Below are 23,222 nucleotides of genomic sequence, written 5' to 3'. Positions count from 1 at the left end.
AAAAGTGATATCCCCAAATATGGTAGTGATATGATGTCATTGTGTCCATATATATGAGCACATCACATGTTGTCACATAAAGTTAGATAATGATATGATACTAGACCACGGATAGACTGTAGATACAGATTTGAATATAGGCCCCATGCACTGAAATACTGTATAAACATGTCCAAACGCGTAGTAGGTTTCTTTCTGCAAGCTAGAAAGCAAAGTTTAACCCCAAATGACTTTGGCAGAATTCCGACCATTACTAATAATATAATAATAAGATAATTAAATGACAAAGTTCACAATGACATTTTATGTTAAATTTAGACATTACGTAACCGATCCGTCAAAATGATGAGTGAGGAAACTGTATATAAACATTACGGATTAAAACACAGCTGTTTATTCAAGCGTAACCAGAGGCTAGAAGCACACACATTGTGTGTCGCTCGTCGTGTTGGGAAATAGGGAGTTTTTTAGGACTAAAATTTAAATAAAAATGAGTTTTTTTAGACGTATTTATCGCCGATATCAACCACAATGTGACGATGTTACTTTAAACTGGCTCAGGGAATCGAATATTGTGTTTGGTCCGACGACCAGGTAATTTAATACTCGAATCATTTAAGCCTAAGACTTGGTTAGAGACGACAAGACAGAATCATGATGAACGGGCAACACTGCAACCAATCCCTGGAAGAAATCGGTGTACGAACTGACCAGCTTAGGCTAGCTTTGATTAATATAACACTTTTTCAATATGTTTAGAATAAAAACTAGGCAAATTTTTTTTTTCAGTTTCAGTGAGCATTACAAAAAAAAGCACTGTGTTTTCCAATCTGTTGTGGAGAGTCGACGGAAATTCATTATAATATTGTGTACTCAACCACCCTATATAATAATTATCAACCTCGCTTTCTAAGTAATCACTGAACCCAGGGAGATTTTACATCTCCCTGCTGAACCTAACCTTCTAAATATGCTTGTTGTGAGTACTAAAGTGCATTAGCGCCCTAACCAAGAAGGGGTGTGTGGTATACTATTATTATGTATAGCATTGTGTGGTATTTATTTTAGTGAAACAATAATTATTTAATCTTTGTTTTTAATTTTTTAAGCATTGTTTTTATTTTTTATAGGAATTTATTGAGTGTTTTTGAAAAATATGACAAAGAAACTGGAAAATTAGACAGAAAGTCTCTGACTGAAGCATTAAATGCGCTTGATCTGTTTCCAACTAAATCGCAAGGTTAGGACAAATTTTAAAAATTATAAATAATTCAGGTTGGAGCATTCAGTACATAACATATGTTAATGTAAATTTAGTAATGTATTTATAATTTGTTATTTTTATTTTTATCAATCGGAGAACCAAAAATAAATTTTCAATTTTTCAGTATATGAGATGATCAAAGTTGCCAGTGAGTGTTCACACAGGAAACCGGAGGATCATGTGCTGTTCGGAGAATTTTGTATATTTGCTACAGAACTGATTGAACAATATGAGCAACAGAAGTAAATATGTTGTAATGACTCACTCACATAAGCATTAAATGTACCCCAATCTTGAAAATTGAAAAAAACAAATGTTTTTATTAATTTTGTAGTTTTTAATTTTTCCCTTGTCAACAATTTATTGGAAAAGTAATACATACTTTAATTATCTATGCCCTTTTTGTAATCTAATATTTTAATTGTTCACATCTTAATTCTTATCTTCAGTTTATGATTTAATGGTGCTTAGTTAAATTCTAAAGGCCAATTTACACAGATCAGCGGGAACGCTAAATTAAATGGAAAACAGCTTAGCTTGTGTCACATAGAATCTGTATCTATCTTCAGCAGAAACTACCCCTCTGCTCCAAGCTTTGTGTAAAGGGTCATAAGGAAATAACGTAGATTCTTTATTTGTATTACCGCTACCGCTCATCTGTGTAAATAGACCTTTATAATTAGATATCAAATTTCAACTCAAATGATCTAAAATCTATAAAATACAGGGAAATTATCGTTATTAAAATCTTCTTCTGGATTATTATTTTTTTATTTGATTAAATATACCTATATTTACTATAGCTAAACATTGGATCATCAGTTCCTACAAACAATTAAATGTTTTTATTTGTCGATTGCAATAATAAAATACAAGAAACTTTATTTGTCTTCGTATAAAACAAAGAAATGTCAGTTGTCAGCAAATCCGATTAAAAAGATATGTCTAGCAACCACTTTTAAATATATTGTGTATTACCATTTTTTTTCTTTTACAGACTTTGTCTTTCAACCGACGATGCGGGCTATTCCTCAACACATCCACCTCAACGCCCACCATTTTTGTCATATATGTCCAGTTTTCAAGGTATCAACATCAATAAATAACCACTCTCTTTTGCAAAGAGCATTTATTATTATTATTATTATTATTTATTCAGGCAAAAGATACATTTTACAAAATATAATACAAATCAACAAATTAAACAAACACAACGCAAAAGAAAATATAAAATCATAGTCACTAGCTGCCAGGAAAGCACAAAAGCAGCCTAAGCCACTGTCACCAATTAGGTGTGTACCTCCAACCAGTGACTAATAATTACAAATAATATATATAATATAGATGATGATGTTACCATGTAAATTATAATAATACAATAATATTTGTATGTTTGTCAAAATACAGTAGAACCCCTATTAAGGGGACATGTGCATAACCCAACAATGTGTCCCCTTGATAGGGGTTACAAAAGAGAGGTTCTACATTGTAATGTATATGTACACACTTGGTTGGCCTTACTAGCGGTACCCACTGCAATTTGTATTATACCTCAAGAATGTATTCATTCATTATCTTTTAAGATGTATTGTCCCCTGAAAAAATTATTTTGTAAATTGTTTTTTGTTGAATATGCCATTTTAATGTCACATAATAGTTATCCACTTTGAACAAAAATTAAATTTTATTTACCTGAAAAAAATGTAATTTAAAGATGTATTGTCCCTTTGACTAATTCCAAAAAAATAAAAAATAAAAAATTTCGAAAAAAGGTGGGTCATTTTAAAGTATCATAATAGTTATTAACTATCACCAAAAATTTGTCGGAAAAAAAAATCATTTAACTGAAATACAGACGTTTTTTTGTTAAAAAAATAACTTTGACTTCCAGTCAAAGTTTTCGATCAAAACATATCCCATAATGAAACGCGCTTGTTTGGCTACTCTGTATACATAATCATAAAACTTCCTCACGATCTGTGTGAAAACACCTTCTCAATCGTGATGAGTTGTAAACAATCCTAATTAGCATCATGCATAATGCGTATCGTGGTTTGAAATCTTTGTTTACTTTCGTTCGCGACGATTTTCCAGACGAAATGTAATCAAACTAATTTACCTGTTAATTACGTAAACTTGTTGCTTTTGGCTCGAATTTTTGACTTAAAGTGAATAACTTTAATATTACTTTGATATGGCTAATTTAAATTTAGAATATTTTGACCTTCATTTTTTTTGTGTTTCAAGGGACAATACATCTTTAAAGCAAAAAAAAAATAGTCAAATTCGCTGTCAGTCAATTGGTTTTTGGTTGAATTTGACCATTAATTTTGTCATTTTATGATTATGAGGGAACATTATTTTTTAAAATTGTTGTTTTGTTTTACAGAAGGGATTAACTTTATTAAAACTACAAAATAACCTATTCAAAGTCTGATTTAATTAATCTTCATTTTTCATGTTTTTGGGGGACAATACATCTTTTTCTCGAATACATCTTTAAATGTTTTACAACAGTATAAATTTAATGTTTTACAGTTTTTCTTGGTGGATCATGCAACCCAACAACATGGCGGCATGACATTGCTATACCCTTACTCAAGCAATATGGGTTAACATATTATAATCCTGTAAGTAGTTATTATAACAGATTGCATAGATTTACTAATAACTATTCTTAGCTGCCTTGCATACTCTTTAGATTATTATAATTACCGTGATTAGTATTGTAGTTTCCTAAATTAGATGCAAAATCAGTATGCAGCATTCTCTTATGAATATGATATTCATTAACATTTGCTGTAAGGAAGTACAAGTTGTAAAATTATACATTGCTGGGTGCGGTAGGAAAGGGGTGTGGCAGGAAAGGGGTGTGGCAGGAAATGGAATATGAATAAGAGATGAGAATAAAACAAATTCATAATACATTGGTGTTTAAAAAGTCTTGTTCAGTTCAGTTCAGTCTCCTAAAGGGTTGTTGAGGCACCACTGCTGACTCGACACGTGTCAAAGGTCAAACCTGTCCATTCCTTGATGTTGTCTTCTCACCTCTTTCTCTGTCTGCCTCTCCTTCTCCCTCCTAGTCCGGTACCCTGAAGGATGGTCTTGGGCAGCCCACTCGATCTCGACACGTGTCAAAGGTCAAACCTGTCCATTCCTTGATGTTGTCTTCCCACCTCTTTCTCTGTCTGCCTCTCCTTCTCCCTCCTAGTCCGGTACCCTGAAGGATGGTCTTGGCCAGCCCACTGGATCGCGACACGTGTCAAAGGTCAAACCTGTCCATTGCTTGATGTTGTCTTCCCACCTCTTACTCTGTCTGCCTCTCCTTCTCCCTCCTGGTACGGTACCCTGTAGGATGGTCTTGGCCAGCCCACTGGATCTCGACATGTGTCCATACCACTCCAGCTTTCTGCTTTTCACAAATGATAGTAGGTCCAGAGACCTGCTATCAAGCGTCTTTGAACCATACAAAAAAAGTCTTGTACTTGTAATCAATCTCTCATTTAATTCATTCATTCCAAAAAATATACTAATAATGACACTCATTTTAATTATCAATCATAATTGTGTAAAAAAAAACCCAACTAGTTATGAATAACAATGGATGAATTGGACTAGTACAAAAAAAGTACTCTCTTTCAATTAATTAATCAATCTCCCAATTATTAATTCATTCGAAAAAATAGTAATAATGACAATTAAATTTTAAAAACAAACAAACAATGACTAGTTAATAGAATGAATAAAAATGGATGAATTGGAGACTAGTAGCAATATTAAATTAACAATTTGTTTTCCATCTTCTCTCTCAGCAAGTAGATGAGTGGGACCCTCATCTCATTGAGGTAGAAGAACAAGCCAAGCAGCTTGCTCAACTGCTTGTGTTTGTCATAGATAACACAACACGCAGCACAGCTTCACTTGTAGAGGCAGCTTACCTTGCAGGTAATGTGATGAAGGAAAAATGGTAAAGCCACTTTTTGCCCAACTTTATCATCATTTAACATATTGTAAAGCTCTATCAAACTTTATGTGAAATGTGATGTGCCCATATAAGAATATGATTGGGTATATCACTACCATATTTGGGCATATCAGTTTTTTTTTTTCAAACTAGTTTGATAGTGTAGACAGAGCTTTAAGCGTCCAATAGTAACCTACTACTCTATTAAGCTCTGTCTACACTATCAAACTTTATGTGACAAAAACATGGGATGTAGCACTCTGGGCCTGGCAACAGTACTATGTTGATTAATCATTTGTCTGCTTAGGCACAGCCATGCAAATGTTTCATTTTAAACTCCTTGTTAATTGAATGTGCATTTTTTATGTTTTAGGAAATGGCCGTCCGGTTATACTCGTAATCAAAGGTCTACCTATTGAAGTTGCTGGAGAAAAATTAACAGAATCGTAAGGATTTAAACAAATTTACAAACACAATCTGCATTGATTAATCTTTTAATATTATTTTTAATCTAATAACTAACATTAAGCTAATAACTGTAAAAACAGCTTTTGTGTGTTTGACTGTGAATATTTTGTTTAGAAAGAAATGCACAGAAGTGGGCAACTGTTGAAATTGAAATTCAATGTGTTCAATTGGAATTATTTTATCAATCTCGTAGCATCTCTGATCAACTATCAAAACTTAATTTACTTCCATCGTAAAACAATCATTTTAGCAAAAAAAGCAATATAAAAATAGAGTTTGTAGAAAATACAGTACACTTTCTATTCTCAGTTATACACAAACTTGATATGTTTTAAAATGACTATAGCGAGGCATTTAATAAAAAGGCAAACTGCCTGTTCATCAAGATACCAAACAACTACACACATTGTTGTATAGTCTTTATTCCTTATCTGTCTAATGTCACCATTCAGTTCTTTTATGATTACAATTTCTGCACATTTTTTGTTTTAAAATAATCATTTGAAATTATAAAACATGCACTTTTTGATTTTAAATTTCTAATTTTATAATTTAACTTTATTTTTCTTTCAGTTTTTGGCCACAAAGAAATCTTTTTATATGTTTTAATTATTTGCATTGTTCATTTGACAGATGCTCACAGAGTCCCGTACTTAATGAATATGATTCCCAATGGTAATTGCATTTTATCACCCAAATTGTTTAGAATGTTTTTTTTTTCATTTGCACGATAAACTAATAATTATATTCATTGGTCTCTGATTTGCATAACATATTTATATTTTCTGAATAAAAAGTAGTTATTTTAAATTTGTATTATTGGTATTGTGCTTCCTAAACTAATAATTTAAAAATGATTGCTTGGTTATATACTAAGTAGCAAGTAGAACTCGGCTGTGGATTAAAAGATGTTGAGAAAAGGGGGTGGGATGTTATGGGGTGCATACAGGGAAGGAGATTCTTTTTAGAAATTGGCCCCCTCTTCAACTTTCAAAAGTGTGTAATCATTTGAATAATTGCTGGAATTTAATTCGTAATTGTCTACAAAAATAAATTCAAAAATGTTATTTATTTCATTTACATTGAGAAAGTAAATAGAACATTTGTTGCAACAATACCGTCTTTGCATAAAATATATAGAATGTATATTAAATTTAGATGTTTAATATTTTAAGACAATATTATTATCTACATGCATCAAAATATGAAACATATATTACATATTCTTAAAGATGTACTGTCCCTTTGACTAATTCCAAAAAAATTGAAAAAAAAATATTTCGAAAAAAAGTGGGTCATTTTGAAGTATCATAATAGTTATTAACTTTCACCAAAAATTAGTTGGGAAAAAAATCATTTAACTGAAATACAGACGTTTTTTGTTCCTCGCGATCTGTGTGAAAACACCTTCTCAACCATGACGAGTTGTAAACAATCCGAATTAGCATCATGCATAATGCATACTCATGGTTTGAAATCTTTGTTTACTTTCGCTCGCAATGATTTTCCAGCCGAAATGTAATCAAATTAATTTATGTGTTAATTATGTAAACTTGTTGTTTTTGACTCGAATGTTCGACTTAAAGTGAATAACTTTAATATTACTTTGATATGGCCAATTTAAATTTAGAATATTTTGACCTTCATTTTTTGTGTTTTAAGGGACAATACATCTTTAAACTAATATCTTATTTGCATTAGAAAAAAATAGAATGTATGTATGTTTAATTTCCTCTAAAAAATATAAGATATGCTATTCTTTACTCTTACATAAACACAATGTTACATAATATTTATTACTGTGAGTGCTACAGTATACTTTTGTACTGTTTTGTTTGCTTGTATTTTGTTCATTTTGAAAAGACCAAACTAAACTAACACTTTGATTTTCAATATTTTTATGCCAACAAAAACATCCTTCTCAGACAAAACCATGACATTTTGATTAAATTCACTTTTATACAGTGATGTACCCATTATGTAAATATTAATATGTTACAAAATAGTAATAATATTGTGTAGTTACTTATAGTTTTTGTAAACACTATTTTATGATCAACTATGAAATACAATGGCACCCACACCTATAAAGAAATCTTGGATCTTCTGCGTAAAGGCCCATTTACACTAGGACGATAACGATCGACGCTAAATAGACAAATATGCATTTTCATACATAAAACAAAAGAAATATAAAAACTTTTCATTTTAGAACTATAGAATAACAATATATGCTTCCTTTGATGAAAATGATATTTTCACACGTCCAATTAAATGATGTCATGATTGGTAAGAGCAATAATATCGTGACAATACAACGATTTTATTGTTTTTATTTATCATGACGTCATTTGATTGGAATTTTAAAAATATTAGTTTTTTCAAAGACAGCATAAATGATTATCCTATAGTTCTAGAACGAAAACCTTTCTAATTTCTTTTGTTTTATGTAATAAAAATGCATGCTTATATATTTATCGTCGATCGTTATCGTCCTAGAGTAAATGGGCCTTAAAACTTGGAAAATCTTTTTATTTGTCTTTTCACATTTATTTCCTCAATCTACATGTACTTCTAAACCGCAATTCTCAAATTTAGGCTTTAGGCTATAATAAACAGTTAGATTTCACTTTGTTTGTTTCCAATGCAATAAAAGAATTGCCTCTCATCACCCATATATCATAAATACTGTATTTGCTGTGATAACAATTGAATTTCTTTCACTCTCATACATCATCATTAATATTATATCATTGAACAATGACAAATTGACATCACACAGAAAAATAACTTAAGTATATTGTAGAACCCCTCTTTTGACACATCCTTATTCAGGGGACATGCCTATTAGGGCACACTTTCTTGTGAAATTGACTAAGGGAAATGTATATTTTTAACACTATGGCCAACCCCCGAGACAGCCCTATTAAGGTGACCCTATGTTGGATCCCAAAGGTGTTTCCTTAATGGTGGTCTACTGTAATTTTTAAGATAATTATTTAATTATTATATATTTTTCTTGCAGTGAATTGAATGACTTAAATAGAGGACATCATTTTTTAATAGATCTTGTCCAGCGACAATGTCTACCAATATTTGAAGACATCGAAACTGCCGTACATTGTGCGGCAAAGGTCATAAATCAAGGAATTTCGATCTCGGAGCTGGACATCAAGGATGGTGCTCAGCCAGTCAAATATCCTAATGTTCGTGTCGGGCAAAAATTAATGTGAGTTGTGCACAATTGAACGGAAAAACAATCCACTCTTCCTCAAAGACTTAGTGTAAGACTTTGTTTTTGCAGAGAATCTTGCGTGTACTGTATGTTTGTCAATGAATTGTCACATGTATTTTAGGAAATTCGCTATTGATAGTCTTTGGCTAAATAAAATAATATATAATACATCATCAGCATATTTTCAATTGGTTTATTTTTTATTTTTTTTCTCTTTTCAGTAATACAAAATGTGCCTTCAAAGAATTCCACCAAAAAGATATTAGTAAAATCAACATAAAAGATGTAAGTATACTTTATGTATACATTGATTGTAAAAGATTATAAAAAAATACTATTAATCTAGTTTGTGATGACCAAATATGGTAGTGATATGACATCATCATGCCCATATATGGACACATCACATTTTTTGTCACATAAAGTTTGAGAATCTATTCTATAAGCAATGATGGATGCCAGCATGAGAGTTCCCATTATTTGTAGTATGACGAGTATGAACCTCTTTTTAAATAATATAAAAATAGCCATGGAAAACAGAAAAATGTCAAGTCCATCAAAACACATATACTCTAACAAGTTGTAACCATGTTTGCATAGTGTGAAGACAGTTTTCTGGAAATTCTCCCGAGATTTCACAGGGGACCCCTGTTAAATCTCAGGAGAAAAACACACCGATAAGAGGCCTGTTTTTGTTCTGAGATGTCCCGAGTTGTTACTGCACGTGCTTGTATTGCCCTGGTATTAAACTGACCAATCGTAGTAATCAAATAACGCGCAACTATGCTTTCTCCCAAAGATTTCTTATAGTTCGCATGCATGATGAAAACGTGCACAAAATCGCGAGATCAAACTTACAAGTTGTAACAATTGATGTAGGTTAGGTGTGAAAAGGGTATTAGTATATCATAGACAGAGTGTATATTATACATTTTCCAGATACACTGCTAAATTATTATTTTTTATTCAGTCATTATTAGCCATGAAGTCACTGCATCACAAGGAATTCTCATTCCCTGTTTACTGGCAAATTGAAGAGAGCTCAAGATTTTCAAACGAAGATGAAAAGTGCTTTGATTTCAACGAGTTCTGTTGCTTAGTAACAGAGTATAGAAATTACGAACAACCAACTCATCCATTTTCTAGAGTATTTTCATATCTACAAAGTAGTATAAGTAGTAAGTATTTATGAATTTAGTAAATTTAAAACTGAATTTAAAATGTAGGTATTTACACCTTACACATGACATGGTTGTTTGCTTTTGGGTCCAAATTTTACTTCGGACAAACCATAAAACTCAATCAATTTGTCCTTATTGATAATATTTTAGCCAGGAAAACATGCTATAGTATATGGTATATGTGTATACAACAGACTTGCTTGGCAATTCCCTGTGTTGTAGCAACTCTCAATCTATTGAATATTTCCGCCTACTACAGTAAAATGACTTCTGTGGGACACCCCTTAATTATTAATTGAAATGAATGGAGGGATATATGCGTTTATTTATTCATTAGTAATACTGTTGCCAACACCCTTAATCCGGGGCCACCTCTATTAAGGGACACTTTGCTTTGTCCATTTGATAGGGGTTCTACTTTATTTCAAATTGTCTATTATTCTATATATGTATAATAATATATTTGTTGTGTCTTTTGTTTTCATTAGGTGTTGTATCTAGGTGGTCCCACCACCCTCCTACATGTGTACCTGTCCTCAAACGAGACGTCTATCTTGGTGGTACCTGTCGTAATACTACATGGCGAGAAGAAATATCAATTCCCTTACTCAGGTATTCAATGGTAGTGTTATGGAAATCTTTTAGATTGTGCATGTCATTTGCATAGCCAATTTGTATTTATTTTTATTATTTGTTATTATAGTAGTGGAGCTGTAGCTTGGTGGTTAACATGCTTGCCTTCCAATCCCGAGGTCCAGGGTTCAATCTTGAAATAGTTTATCCATCCTGTAATTCGCGAGTTACTTGCTGTTGAATGCGTATGAAAAAAAAAAAAAAACAAAATTATGTTTTCAGTATACTGCCCTCTCTTCATCTCAATTATAAGATTATTATTATTTAATGTGACTTCAGGTTTCATTTTAAGCTTTATCTATTACGTACAGAAAAACTCATCTCATAAATAAATTTAAGTTCATTGTCCAACATCTTAAAAGGTTGTTTCAGCTGTAGCTGTAGGGACCGTATTCACCATTCACACTAGGCTAAGGGAAACAATTTAAAAAATATCCTGTCTAAGGGAATACAATGTAAGGGAAATACTTACATTAAGTGAAATACTTAATATGTAAGGGAAATATCGCACTTAAGTGTGATTGTTGGAAAAGGGGTTGGCCGAACAACCTTCCCAACCCTTGGAACGATAGGAGCGGCATTAAGGCCAAAACCTATTAAGGAAATAATAGTAGGAGCTGTAGCTTGGTGGTTAACATGCTTGCATTTCAATGCCAAGGTCCATGGTCCCGAAGATGTCCCATTAATAGAGATTCTAATAGATATTGTATAAAAAAGATGATTAATCTGTCCTATAAACACTACCTCCAGTTTTTGAATACTTTGTTTTGATGGAAGATGACTCATGATATTATTTGCCGTGATCATCATTAATTGAGGAGACACCCTGTAAATTGTCATATTTTATAAATCTGACAGCGTCAAAACCAACACACTATGTCAGAAAGAGACAACTCGTAGGTCGATGGATGAGTAATTCTCTGATAACATCTCCCTCGGTCAACATCCTCAACACATTTCTTATAATTATACAGGATGTTGTCAACAAGATTTTAGCAAGTTCTATCAACAAAAAACCTGTTCCAACAGAATTGCTAAAAGAAGGTGTTTATAATAGTTTCCAGTTGTTAATGAAAGTGTTAGTTGATTTTGATTTTGAATGTAGTTCTGTCTTATCCTCTCTCAACTCTCCTCCAGGAAAACTGGTTATACCTAATAGGCTATTCTATAAAATGTTAAACAATTAGAAAGTTCCCAACCTTCTTTATCAAAATAAAGATATTTGCACTCCCCAAAGTTCATGAAATAATCTATATAGAAATATGTCAGGCTAGGTTATGTTCTCATGCTCTCTCTTAAACCCTCAAAGATATAAAAACATCTAGTAAGAAGCTGAGAATTTTATTCTAATAATAGCTTTCAGTGCTTATCAATCCCTAGAATTAGACTGACTGACTGACCCCCTGTGATGAACTTGGTTTACCCACTCCATGTTTGTAGTCGTGCTGAAAATCTAATTTAAATACTGTAATATTTTAAACCTTAGTGTAAACCATCCCTTGATAATTTGTATCTACTGTTTGATTAACTCTTTCATTCCTATAACTTTAAAGTATTTTGTCATTGACACATGGGATGGTATGTTGCCCTTTATTGCCTTGTAGAGCATTTATTTTTATCCGTACATGACATTTGCGCTAGAAAAGGAATTATTTAGAAGGAATATCTTAAGTGATAAAACGATTTGCAGGAAATTAATATAGACATAGAAAAGGGGGTTTATAAAAAAAAATGGTATTAATAATAGCTTTATCATCACCATGATTTAATTCAAAACTTGAAGCATCAACCCTCTCCAAAATTTATTTATTTTTCTCACGCTTCGTATCTTTTAACTTTCACTGTATACTGTAAGCTCACTATATCCAAATGCATTAGCATCTTTACTTACTGTATGCACCAAGACTCCTAAACTGTCATTACTGTGGTGTGTTTATAAATGAATTATTCTTTATTGAAAAATAATTTTAATACCTATCTTTTTCTGGATTTATAAAATATTTATTCCCCTCAATGCATTCCCCTACTCCCTCTCCTCAATGTATTTTCCCTTCTCCTCCTCTAAATGTATCCCTCTCCAATGTATTCCGCCTCCAATGTATTCTCCTCTCAATGTATCCCCCTTCAATGTATTCTCCCCACAAAATATTTCCAAATATGTACAAAATGGCTGCTAATGACCTCCCAATGAGTAGTGAGTGTTTTGCTGTAGAGATTTCTCAAAATTAGGCAATTTTCAGACATTTGGAATCTTTCTTGAGCTCTGTCTACACTATCAAACTAGTTTGACAAAAAGTGTGTGATGTACCCAAATATGGTAGTGATGTACTTAAATGTGTTAGTGATATGACATAATAATGTCCATATATAGTCACATCACATTTTTTTGTAACATAAAGTTTGATAGTGTAGAAAAAGTTTTAGTTATCTCCATTTACAGTATAGAAATCACTTTAGAATGCCACAATGTCTGTGGATGTCTTTGTCATGATGTGAGAATGTACAGTACATACATCTTTAAAACTTTAGCTGTGGAGTAATCCTAAACATTGGAGGGCAGATGCAGCTCAATGTATTTATCACGATTGTGATGAGTAGTCTTGTGTCTGCTGTCGCAGCTTTCTGCTCTAAATCTGAAATTTACATGTATAAATACAGGGATTTCATGTGTAACATTTGTATACAGCAGGAAGAAATGTCATGCGTACCTCTGTCCTACATTTAGCTACTGAGTTTTACAGAATCAGCACATATGGGTGACTAGGTCCTGTGAAGTTGCAATTTGTCGTGTTGAATCCTTTCAATTTTGCAACAGCTGAATTATTTTACATTTCTATGTCAATAATAGGCTTATTAACGAGAAGTATTTTAGCAAATGTTAAATGATTCCATATTTAGAGATGGAGTATATTATTGGCACATTTGTTTTATTCATCATACATTGTCTTTTTTGTATCAAAACTTTTGATTTTTTTAACATGACCAATTTTATTACTATATTTATTTAAAAAATATTTCCTTTGGGAGTGCATGAATTTTGATTTTCTGCAGAAATTGTTTGATTGTAGCAACAATATATTTATTTAAAAACTTCTTAAGCAAAACAGCTTTTTTCCTTTCATAATCATAATAGTAAAAAGAAGTTTATTAGAATTACCCATAATTCACTGTATGTTGGATATCCCATCACTAAAATGGTCTGATTTTGTCAACTCTGGATTCATCTAGTGCTAGCACTAATCACAGTCAATTAACTAAATCAGCCCTAGCTAATGTCCCTTAAAATGATTCAAAATGGTTTATTTCCAATGCATTATGTATTCAAATAAGTTCATTCCTAATTTAAGTGATGGCCACTACAGATAATATGATGTATTTAATTCATGTAACCCTCCTCAGCATTTTCCATTTTCTAAAGATATTGTCTAGTCCTTGTTTTTAATTAAGTGTATACACTTATTTCATAAGGATACATAAATTATCAATCAAAAACAGGTCTTTATAATTGGTCTATCAAAACTCAAGGTAAAGAAGCGATGTTGGAAATAGGGCAGCTGACAATTAATGCAAGAAAAGGTTAAATATGAATGAGCTTTCTCATTTCTCTTGAGACTCTCTATCGAAAGTTGACTAACGTCCATTAGGATTTTTAACTATTCCTATTGGTCATTTCAATTCTTGGAAAGAATAACATAATGGTCAACTGCGGCACATTGAATGAAATTGAAAGTTTAGCATAGAATTGACGTCACCTAGGGATCTCAGCTCTTTCTTTGTTTTTTCAAGATAACACCAAAATATGGGACCATACTTTATTCTATGTAGAATCCTATTGTTCTTAGGGAGACACCTTTGAGACCTTTATACCTGTAGTCAGAGCAGGATTGAACATAAGGGTAAATGTTGTAAGGGTTGGTAATTTATTGTTTTGAAACATCTTCGATCTGCAATTGGTATTGCTACAGTGGTAGTTAGAACAAGTAGTAACTCCCTAGTTAGAATATTTTCACAGCATGATACCTCATGTGATGTCCATATACATCTTGACTAATAGTCAATTGGTCATCTAAACCCAATTAGTTTATCACTGTTATCTGTTTGAGAAGGTTTGCCTAAAGGGAGGGCTGAATGCCCATGGGAAGGTAATGTTCTCAATCTTGTGTAAACTGTTTAAATATACGAGTTAATTCTGTCATTCACACGAATATATAGTAAGAACCATGTCATGCCTGTGGTGCCAAATAAATCCCCCTACTTGAGTCAGATCTGTTGTAAAAACAAGGCCTTGAAACCAGGAAAACATACTTTTAGTCAGTAAGAACACATCTATGAATCTTGCGTGTTTGTGATAAAGATGGGCGACGTGTGGCACAGTGTGTTGGCGTTGGATTACAGATCATGAGTTCGAATCCAACAATTAAAATTATGCTCAGAATAAAGTTTGTAAATTTATTAAAGATACTCTTCAAAGTGCGTCAGCGGGACAGGGAATACGGTCGCAAACTCAGCCGGCGCGGGCGGGCCGTCGTGGAAGTTCCCGGGCCACACTCTCTAAGCGTTCTAATAGCTCTGGTTCAAGAGGTACGATCAGACTCGTTAGCACTTGTCGCACGGGAGCGCATATGAATATTCCACACCGAGGTATGTCAGTTCCGCAGGTATTACTCGGTTGACTAGTGTTTGAAGACCAGGTGCCCCAAAGTCGTCATCATATTGGTGACGGTACTGCTGCAGCCTCTACTATACCTTCTCTTATTTAGTGTCAATATTTTGACCAGCATACTGTATATGCCACTACCTATTATTTAATTTCATTGATTCTGAATATCTGCTTGTTTTTTGTTTTTTTTTTTCAATGAACGAACTACGAAATCTGTCAATCCCAGTTTTATGAAAATCAATGCTTTTATAGACTTGCATTCTATCCTGCATAAAGTAGTCAAGGAAATGTATTAGTAAATCTGTCTAAATCTGAAATACTTATTGTACTATAGTACTTTCAGCTACTGTCATCATCAAGTACTTATAAATTATATGTATAAATTAATGTACATTCCAAAATATACAATATAATAGAGAAAACACAGTCATTGGCTCCACTTTATCATCCCTTTCATTTTCAATTTCTCCTTCCGCCAACATCAATATCTTATTGACATTTATTTGGCTATGAGAGTTGTTGTTACCATTCCTTTTTAAATTGATGTCATCCCAATAGAATCCTACAGACTGTTAGGAAGCTTTGAATGAATCGACAAACCAATCTGTATACAAACAATAGTTGGCACTGTGCTAAATGCTTGTCAGTGGAATCTTGGCCAACTTTCAACTGGATACAAACATTCCGGATCCCTTCACTTTAATGTTTTGTAATGTTCGTGTAAAGCTTTAAATTACACAGATTTTTGTTTACCTTTTTTTAAATGTCTGATATGATGTTTTACAGAAACCTGTTTTAGAATGATACATTTTCTATTTGCACGCCCGTAGATAGCAGAGGACGTAGTAGCCTAGCTCATGACAATCCTTCCATTTTTTGTGGAAACCCCTCTATACTAGCCACTTCTCCTCCTATACAAGTCCTGGTTTTGAGAGGGGACACCCATTAGGCTTATTCAGACAGTATTGACAAGGAGCCTGGTTGACTTGAGGCTAGGTTGACTGGGGCTCAATAGTTTAAGATCAAATTCATTCAGACATTGGTCCGTAAAGGTCTGTCTACACTATCAAACTAGTAGAAACTTGGTAGTGATATGACATCATCTATTTATGGGCACATCACATTTTTTTGTCACATAAAGTTTGATAGTGTAGACAGAGCTTTAGAATGGAATTGGAGAAAGGGGAGGCATTTATTGTAACAGATAGTTGGTAGAAATGGAAAAGGAAGGAAACCATTATTAGTCATTAAAAAGGAATTAAAACTGATGCATTGTTGCAATTGTACTTGTGATTTTAGTCCCATCATGCATTGCAAAAGTCCAGGTCCTTATCATAGGAGATAGTTTGTGGTAATCCTCCTCATAGTTCACGTAAGATTAAGTTGGTAGTGTTCAACTAATTAATTATCACTTATCGCTTATGTATAGTGATCTTTATTAATAAACGATATCGCGCATCTCGGATCATTAAAGCTAAAAAGCTATAAAAATAGCACATATAGTGAATAAAAAATAATTTAATCATCTTACATTTTCATTTCCAAGTAATTAATGATAATTCAGAATAACTTGGTTTCAAGTTTAGGCTCATTTTTAGCTAAAACATGTGAATATATAATGAATAGCGATTTGTCATAGATAACATGTTACTTGTAGCACCTTTGGGAATATCACAGCATTGATTTAAAAAAAAAACATTATTTGAAGTAAAGAATTTTTTTATGTCAGATGAATCATTCCTGCCATTGGTTATTTGTCTGGAATCTGTCAACGACAACATACAGTATGTCGTTCTAACTTGTGTTTTACTGTAGTCTATATTTCTTTTTATTGACATACACTTAATTAAGCATGTGTGACTGTGACATAACAAGAAGAGCAACCCCATATTTTGGGGTTTTTTCTTGTTCCATAAGGATATTTGAAATCGTACTCGACTTGCAAGGTCAGGCTGTTGAAAACATGACATCCCTAAAATGTCAAATGTTGGGATTTTGTTTTGGTCTAGTAACACCATCTGCACATTCTTCAATCTATATTAAAACCATGTTTAATAAACGTATTTAACTTTCTCCAGATTCATATAGTGTGCACTTCAAACTATTATAACTATAATACTATAAAAACTATAATATTTATCTATCTCTTTTTGCCGTGGTTCTCGGTAGGACCGTCAACATTCTCTTGCGTGCTACCAGAGAATTATAGGCCAATTGTTCTGCTGGAATACCCCTCTGTTGCAGATGCAGCAGGCTTGAACATATCTCTCCAACCACCCTTTACTAGACATATAAATACCTATTGATTAGCTGCAGCACACCTTCAATGCCATATTAACTGTCATAAAGACATCAAAATATCTGCCTAAAAATCGTATATATTATGCTATGCTCTGTGTTAGCACCTATTCTCTTTTCACATGGTTCTAAGCTTATTGTATTTTAATTTTAATAAAAAAAAAACAAGTCTATAATTAGGAGGGTTGTTCGCTTCATCAAACCCCTTCTACTGGCGCCTATGACTCTTTCATTTGTTTGATAAAACTATATGTCCATGAGCAATACATATAATTTTATTTAATTAACCGAGTATTTCATGTATAATTAGAATATTTGTCACGCTTCATACATAGACCTTGAGAAGTTTGTCGATTCAACGGTATCTCTTCTTTGTCTGTGACTTCCAGACTTTTAATAAGCCAGCATTTGATTGGGCGATGCTTGGTCCCTGGCACTCACTGGTACTGTACCTTGTTAGTGTAATAATTTTATTCAAGTGCAACAATTTTAGTTTTAATTTTTCAATGGCTTGTTTATTATTTCCAGGTTAAAGAACATTAAATATATATATTGAATGATGAAAGGTTAATTTCCAAGAGGTTAGTGAAGGTTATATTTCCACTGAATGCCATTATTTGTACTATTCCATGAATATAAAACATTCATTATTTGTTTTATATAACATCTAAATAAATTCATTTGAATTAGATTGAATAATAGTACATAGTGTGCAGAATGTACATTGCAAAAAATAGACCTACTTCTCATTTGGTTTTTTCTAACATACTAAATAGATTTATCTGGATTTTTAAAAGCAGAACATTTTTTTGTCTTTAGATTTTTACTTGTTTAAAAAAGTAACTGGCCCATGGAGGTGAAAGTGCTGTGATTTGTGTAGATTCACTAAGAATTTGAGATTTTGATTGAGGATTGTTTCAGATTCCCGAAATACCATCATTTGATTGGTGGTGTGGAACTTCATACATTTTTGTAGCTAGAGTACAACTCAGCTCAGAGACTTCTTTTTTAAAATTACTGGTAATAATTCAACGATGATTCAGATCGATGCCATGTAACTGACATTATATGGCGATTTGGAAATCCTGCCTCACCAAAAACAATCAAATTCTGTTGTGTTTAACCTTTCTACATCTGTCAAAGTTGTACCTGAAGCTTTGCAAAGGCCTCTAGTCTACGGATCATATATTTTATTTGCTTTTTGGTGTTAACCGAATCTGCGTCGGCTTGTAAGTTTGCTATTTCCTCATCATTCAACAGTCCCCTGAAAATGCATCAGTTTTAGCTTCCAAATAGGTTAAACATTTTTTTAGAAAGAGGGTTGAAGCCTGTCACTGTCATCTAATGTTGATGCTTAGTGGCAGAATTTATTACATCTCAAGTGTGCCAAGAAAAATATGTCAAATCAGACTTTTTCGATCGCTAAAGATTTTTTTCCTGAATGTACCATTTCCCACAGATGTTTTTGTTTTTTATTTAGTACTAAAGTAATCGTACATTTTACAAAATACTTCAGCGGTGTTCTTATCAATTTCCTTATCTACTTATTGGTATACCCAGTTGTTTTTAACTGTCTTCCTGTGACTCAATTTGTTTACACCTGTAATCAATCAAATGTGACATCTGTGACATGTTTAAATCATCACCTGGAATTCTTGACTTTCAACACCTGTAACTAGTTATGAATACTTCTCTTTAGGAAATTGCATAAAGCGAATCGCATAGTAGCCATAGGTAATATAAGTATGATGTAAAGGGCTAATTCAAATTCATTATATTATACAAATAATGAATGAATGTTGCAAATAAAATTGCATCTGAAGTTCATTTGGCGCTTTACGTGGCTATATGCCAATCCGTTTACTTGATATGCGCATAATGGCATGTCGCGTCGTGAAAACAAAAAGTTGCTAATGATGTACGCGCACACTATAAACACAAACCTAAACTGGAGTCAGAGCAGGTGTGAAAGACTCTTACGGCAAAATGCATTGTGTTTGTACCAGGAGCACGGTACCAGGGAATGGTAAATGAAACCCTCCCTCAACAACAACAAAGTGTTCAAAAAGGGTTTGATTTCATAGTATGAAAGTTACATGTTCTTGAATCTGTCACAGCAATATAACACAGTATAAAATCAATTATTACTGAGGCTTGACACTAAATCCCATATCATTTTTTTTTAATTCATCAATTACTTATTTACAGTATATCAACAAGACTAATATCATTAGAAATCACACATTAATAAATGTGTACATTCTTATGCATAATTGAATAATCCATTAGGGACTTGAGGGGATTATAATAGTGTGAATATTTTGAAGGAACTTCTTTTATCCTTGTAAAGTTTGATGGTAAAAAATTAATCTTGTTACGATATACATTTTTCGTTAGTCATACCCTTTCCTAAGCTCCCAAAGGACTTGCATGTTATTGGTAGCAATTAGTACCATAAGGTTCAGGGAACTTACGACTTTTCATACAACGTCGAAACCTGGATAGTTTGCTAGTTATAATGTATAATAATAAGTTACAAGGGGTTCTCAGCAGGCAGCCTATGATTGCATTTCATATGAACCACAAAGAGCTAATGCTTACAAAAAAATAAAGTAGATAAAAGTAATTTTAAGAATGTTGCTATTGCTAAAGCATTATCAGATATTCAGAACACACATATACACACACACACATTAAATACTGTAGTTTTTTAAAAAGAGTTTCACAATGCTTGTTCTACATTTCTCTTGAAAAATTAGTATTAGTAATGTATACAATATATTTTATTAATCATTACATTGCATGCATTAACTTACAACCAATACACTGCTTGTTTTGCATTTAAAAACTACAAGCTTGGTTTCTTTTGATTTTTTTTCACACAAATTATTGCACGCATGCTTTTTGCATCTTAACAAACCACAATGCCATGGTTTTTGAGAACATTATGAGATCAGTATTTCTAAATTTTTTACAAATCCATTCAAATCTTTACAGAAACCATGGTCTTTCCAGTTTTAATCCACAATTAACAGAATGGGATCTTCGTTATATAGCAATTGAGGCGGAGGCTAAAGAAAACTCCGACTACATGTTGTATGTAATCGGTAACGGCAGCCGCGGCGTTGCGTCAATGATTGAAGTTGCATACTACGTAGGACAAGGCCGAAAGCTTGTTTTATGCGTGCAGGATTTAGAGTATGGACTGACGATTGGAGGAGAAAAGGTGAGAAACTTTTTTGATTTTTAGTTTTAGTCTTTAAAAGAAACCGAGGAAATGCTGACTGGACACTCAACAGTTTCAGAGCAATGGCCAAAATAGCAGCATATTTCTGTTGTTTTTGTAATAATAGTGAGTTCATTTTTTTTTTAAATAGAGCAAATGGCTTAATGTCCCTATTTTTGATTTTTGCCTAATTTTTATGATCTAACTTTTTATGAATTGATAAATTTATTTCGTCCCTAGACACAAAATATATTTTAAACAAGTTTTTTTAAATTAATTTAGAAATTTCTTTATAACAAACAAATTAAAAAAACCTTTGTTTTGTTATAAGAAATGTCATTATATATACTACAAACCAAATGAATATTGACGAGGTTTCAATCAATTTATGATTTCCAGGTTATCTATATTAGTTTCATTATTTCAGTTTTGTTTTGGTTGAAATAATTGCTACATTTTAGTTTTAGTTTCCTTTTCGCATTAGATTTTCTCAATTCCTTTGTTTTCTCATTTACGATAGTCTTTTCATTACAGCTTACTCAACGTGCAATAACAGACTACAATCGAGCCAGACAGTATCTTACAGATGTTGTTAGTCGATGTGGTGTACCAATTCTCGACGATATCCAAACAGCGACAGTAACCATCATTGAAAAAATTCAATCAGAGAGGGCGCTCAAAGTACAGAAGTCGTTAGCAGTGTGTGAATAAACAAACAAATACTACAATTTTTATTTATATATTTTTAAATAATTTATATTAAAGCAATTAAAATCAACTCTCCCAATAAGGATTCTCCCTCAAATATCTTTCTCCTGATTGGTGAATTTGGCTGCTGGTTTTGGGCAAGTTGTCTGTAGTATGGTAACCAATTTTCCGCTTTTCATTTCAATAGGTTTGAATATACCGTTATAGTTCTTTCCTATTTTGATTTCTTTGCATTTGTCAGTATTTCAACTTCACGAACACCTAAAAATTAGCTCATGCTTAAATCAACCCAAATAAATGCAGATGGAGACTTTTCTCCTCTTTTATCTATTTTTTTTGCGAGTGTGTGCTTTTGTAATTAATCTGGACATCTGTATTGTACTGTATATATTTTACATGATATTCTATATAATAGCATTGTGTTTTAACTTTTTTACACATGAGATGATACTTAAGTGAGTGTTTGAACTACAGTAATACATTGATTACAAGTTTCCATTTCTCTGGGAAAGTTTTACAACGTATGTTCAAACTCTATTAGACATTATAAACTGGGTGCTACAATAATGATATATGGAGTTCAAAAATTAACTGATTACAATCAAGAAAACAATTGTTTTTAGTGTCAACCAATGTGGTTCACATCTTATTTCTGGTTGGTATAGATTAGCATACATGAAGTGGGTTTGAATTGACCCTACTAATTTATACACCCGAAAAACACACTAAATCATTATTCTTTCAAAACCTTCAATCTCCCTTTTGTAAGTAAGTAATAACTGAGTTTGTTATACCCATATTTGGTCAGCATGCACACATTGATGACGTTTTTATGAAACAATAACACTTGTTCTGACCTGGTATGTTTTACATATTACATGTACAATTATGTTTTGTGGAAATATATTCATGTTTGTTACCCAAGGAAACAAGAAGCTAGACTAGATGAATTAATTAATAATGAAGCCTGATATTTGACAGATGATTAAAATGCCATATAATGTAATTGCAATTCATAATGATTTGTACACAAATATTATCATTGTTTTAAATGAACATTCTATAAAATGTTTTATATCAAGATAAATATACTATACATATATATATATATTGTTTTTATTAGCATACATATTTTCGTACGTTTTGTAAAGTTGTTTAGTAAGATTTTTATGAAGAAAATGATGAGTGTATGAAATTAGTTAGAACATAAAATTTCAGTATTTTATCTTATTACTGTAAGAATTTCTACTGAGATGACATTTAGGACCCTTTTCAAGGGGACGTTGGGTCTACTCTGAAAAGAGATAGACATGCATTTCCTTTCCCCTTTCTTGTTGGTGTCCCTAATAGTAGGGGAGGGATGGTTCCGACTGTATAGGTTTTAATATGAAGTAAATTAAATGTTAAGTGTGCTTCGGTCAATTATGTTGTCTATTGTGCCAATAAACTTTTATTAATTTCTGTAAATATTTTGATTGTTTTTAATGTTTGATCCACCCCACGACCACCACCATTGATGTGTGGCTGTGATTATCATCTTTATGGAGCTGTCTATTGCTCCTAATGTCTCTTCCTGGACGTTTTC

The 23,222-nt window shown here is 32.4% G+C and overlaps 1 protein-coding gene across 2 annotated transcripts; it reads left to right on the top strand.

The window, feature by feature from the left end:
• Nucleotides 1-424: 424 nt before the first annotated feature.
• On the top strand, nt 425-23,104 carry LOC144837021 (uncharacterized). Of its 2 annotated transcripts, XM_078691995.1 has the most exons (14): nt 425-594; nt 1,131-1,240; nt 1,389-1,506; nt 2,262-2,350; nt 3,803-3,894; nt 5,077-5,209; nt 5,602-5,674; nt 6,330-6,371; nt 8,722-8,925; nt 9,153-9,216; nt 9,902-10,109; nt 10,601-10,724; nt 20,701-20,929; nt 21,464-23,104. In XM_078691995.1, the coding sequence occupies exons 1-14, from the start codon at nt 491-493 to the stop codon at nt 21,638-21,640; spliced, it is 1,767 nt and encodes a 588-aa protein (XP_078548121.1). In that variant the 5' UTR covers nt 425-490; the 3' UTR covers nt 21,641-23,104. The 2 variants fall into 2 exon arrangements, with proteins under 2 accessions (XP_078548121.1, XP_078548122.1); XM_078691996.1 differs by lacking the exon at nt 6,330-6,371.
• The last annotated feature ends 118 nt before the right edge of the window (nt 23,105-23,222 follow it).

Source organism: Antedon bifida, chromosome 3 (assembly GCF_963402885.1).
Source record: "Antedon bifida chromosome 3, ecAntBifi1.1, whole genome shotgun sequence".
In the NCBI taxonomy this organism is placed as follows: Eukaryota; Metazoa; Echinodermata; class Crinoidea; order Comatulida; family Antedonidae; genus Antedon; species Antedon bifida.
The sequence above is the reverse complement of the archived record's forward strand: the minus strand, read 5'-3'. Positions and strand labels throughout refer to the sequence as shown.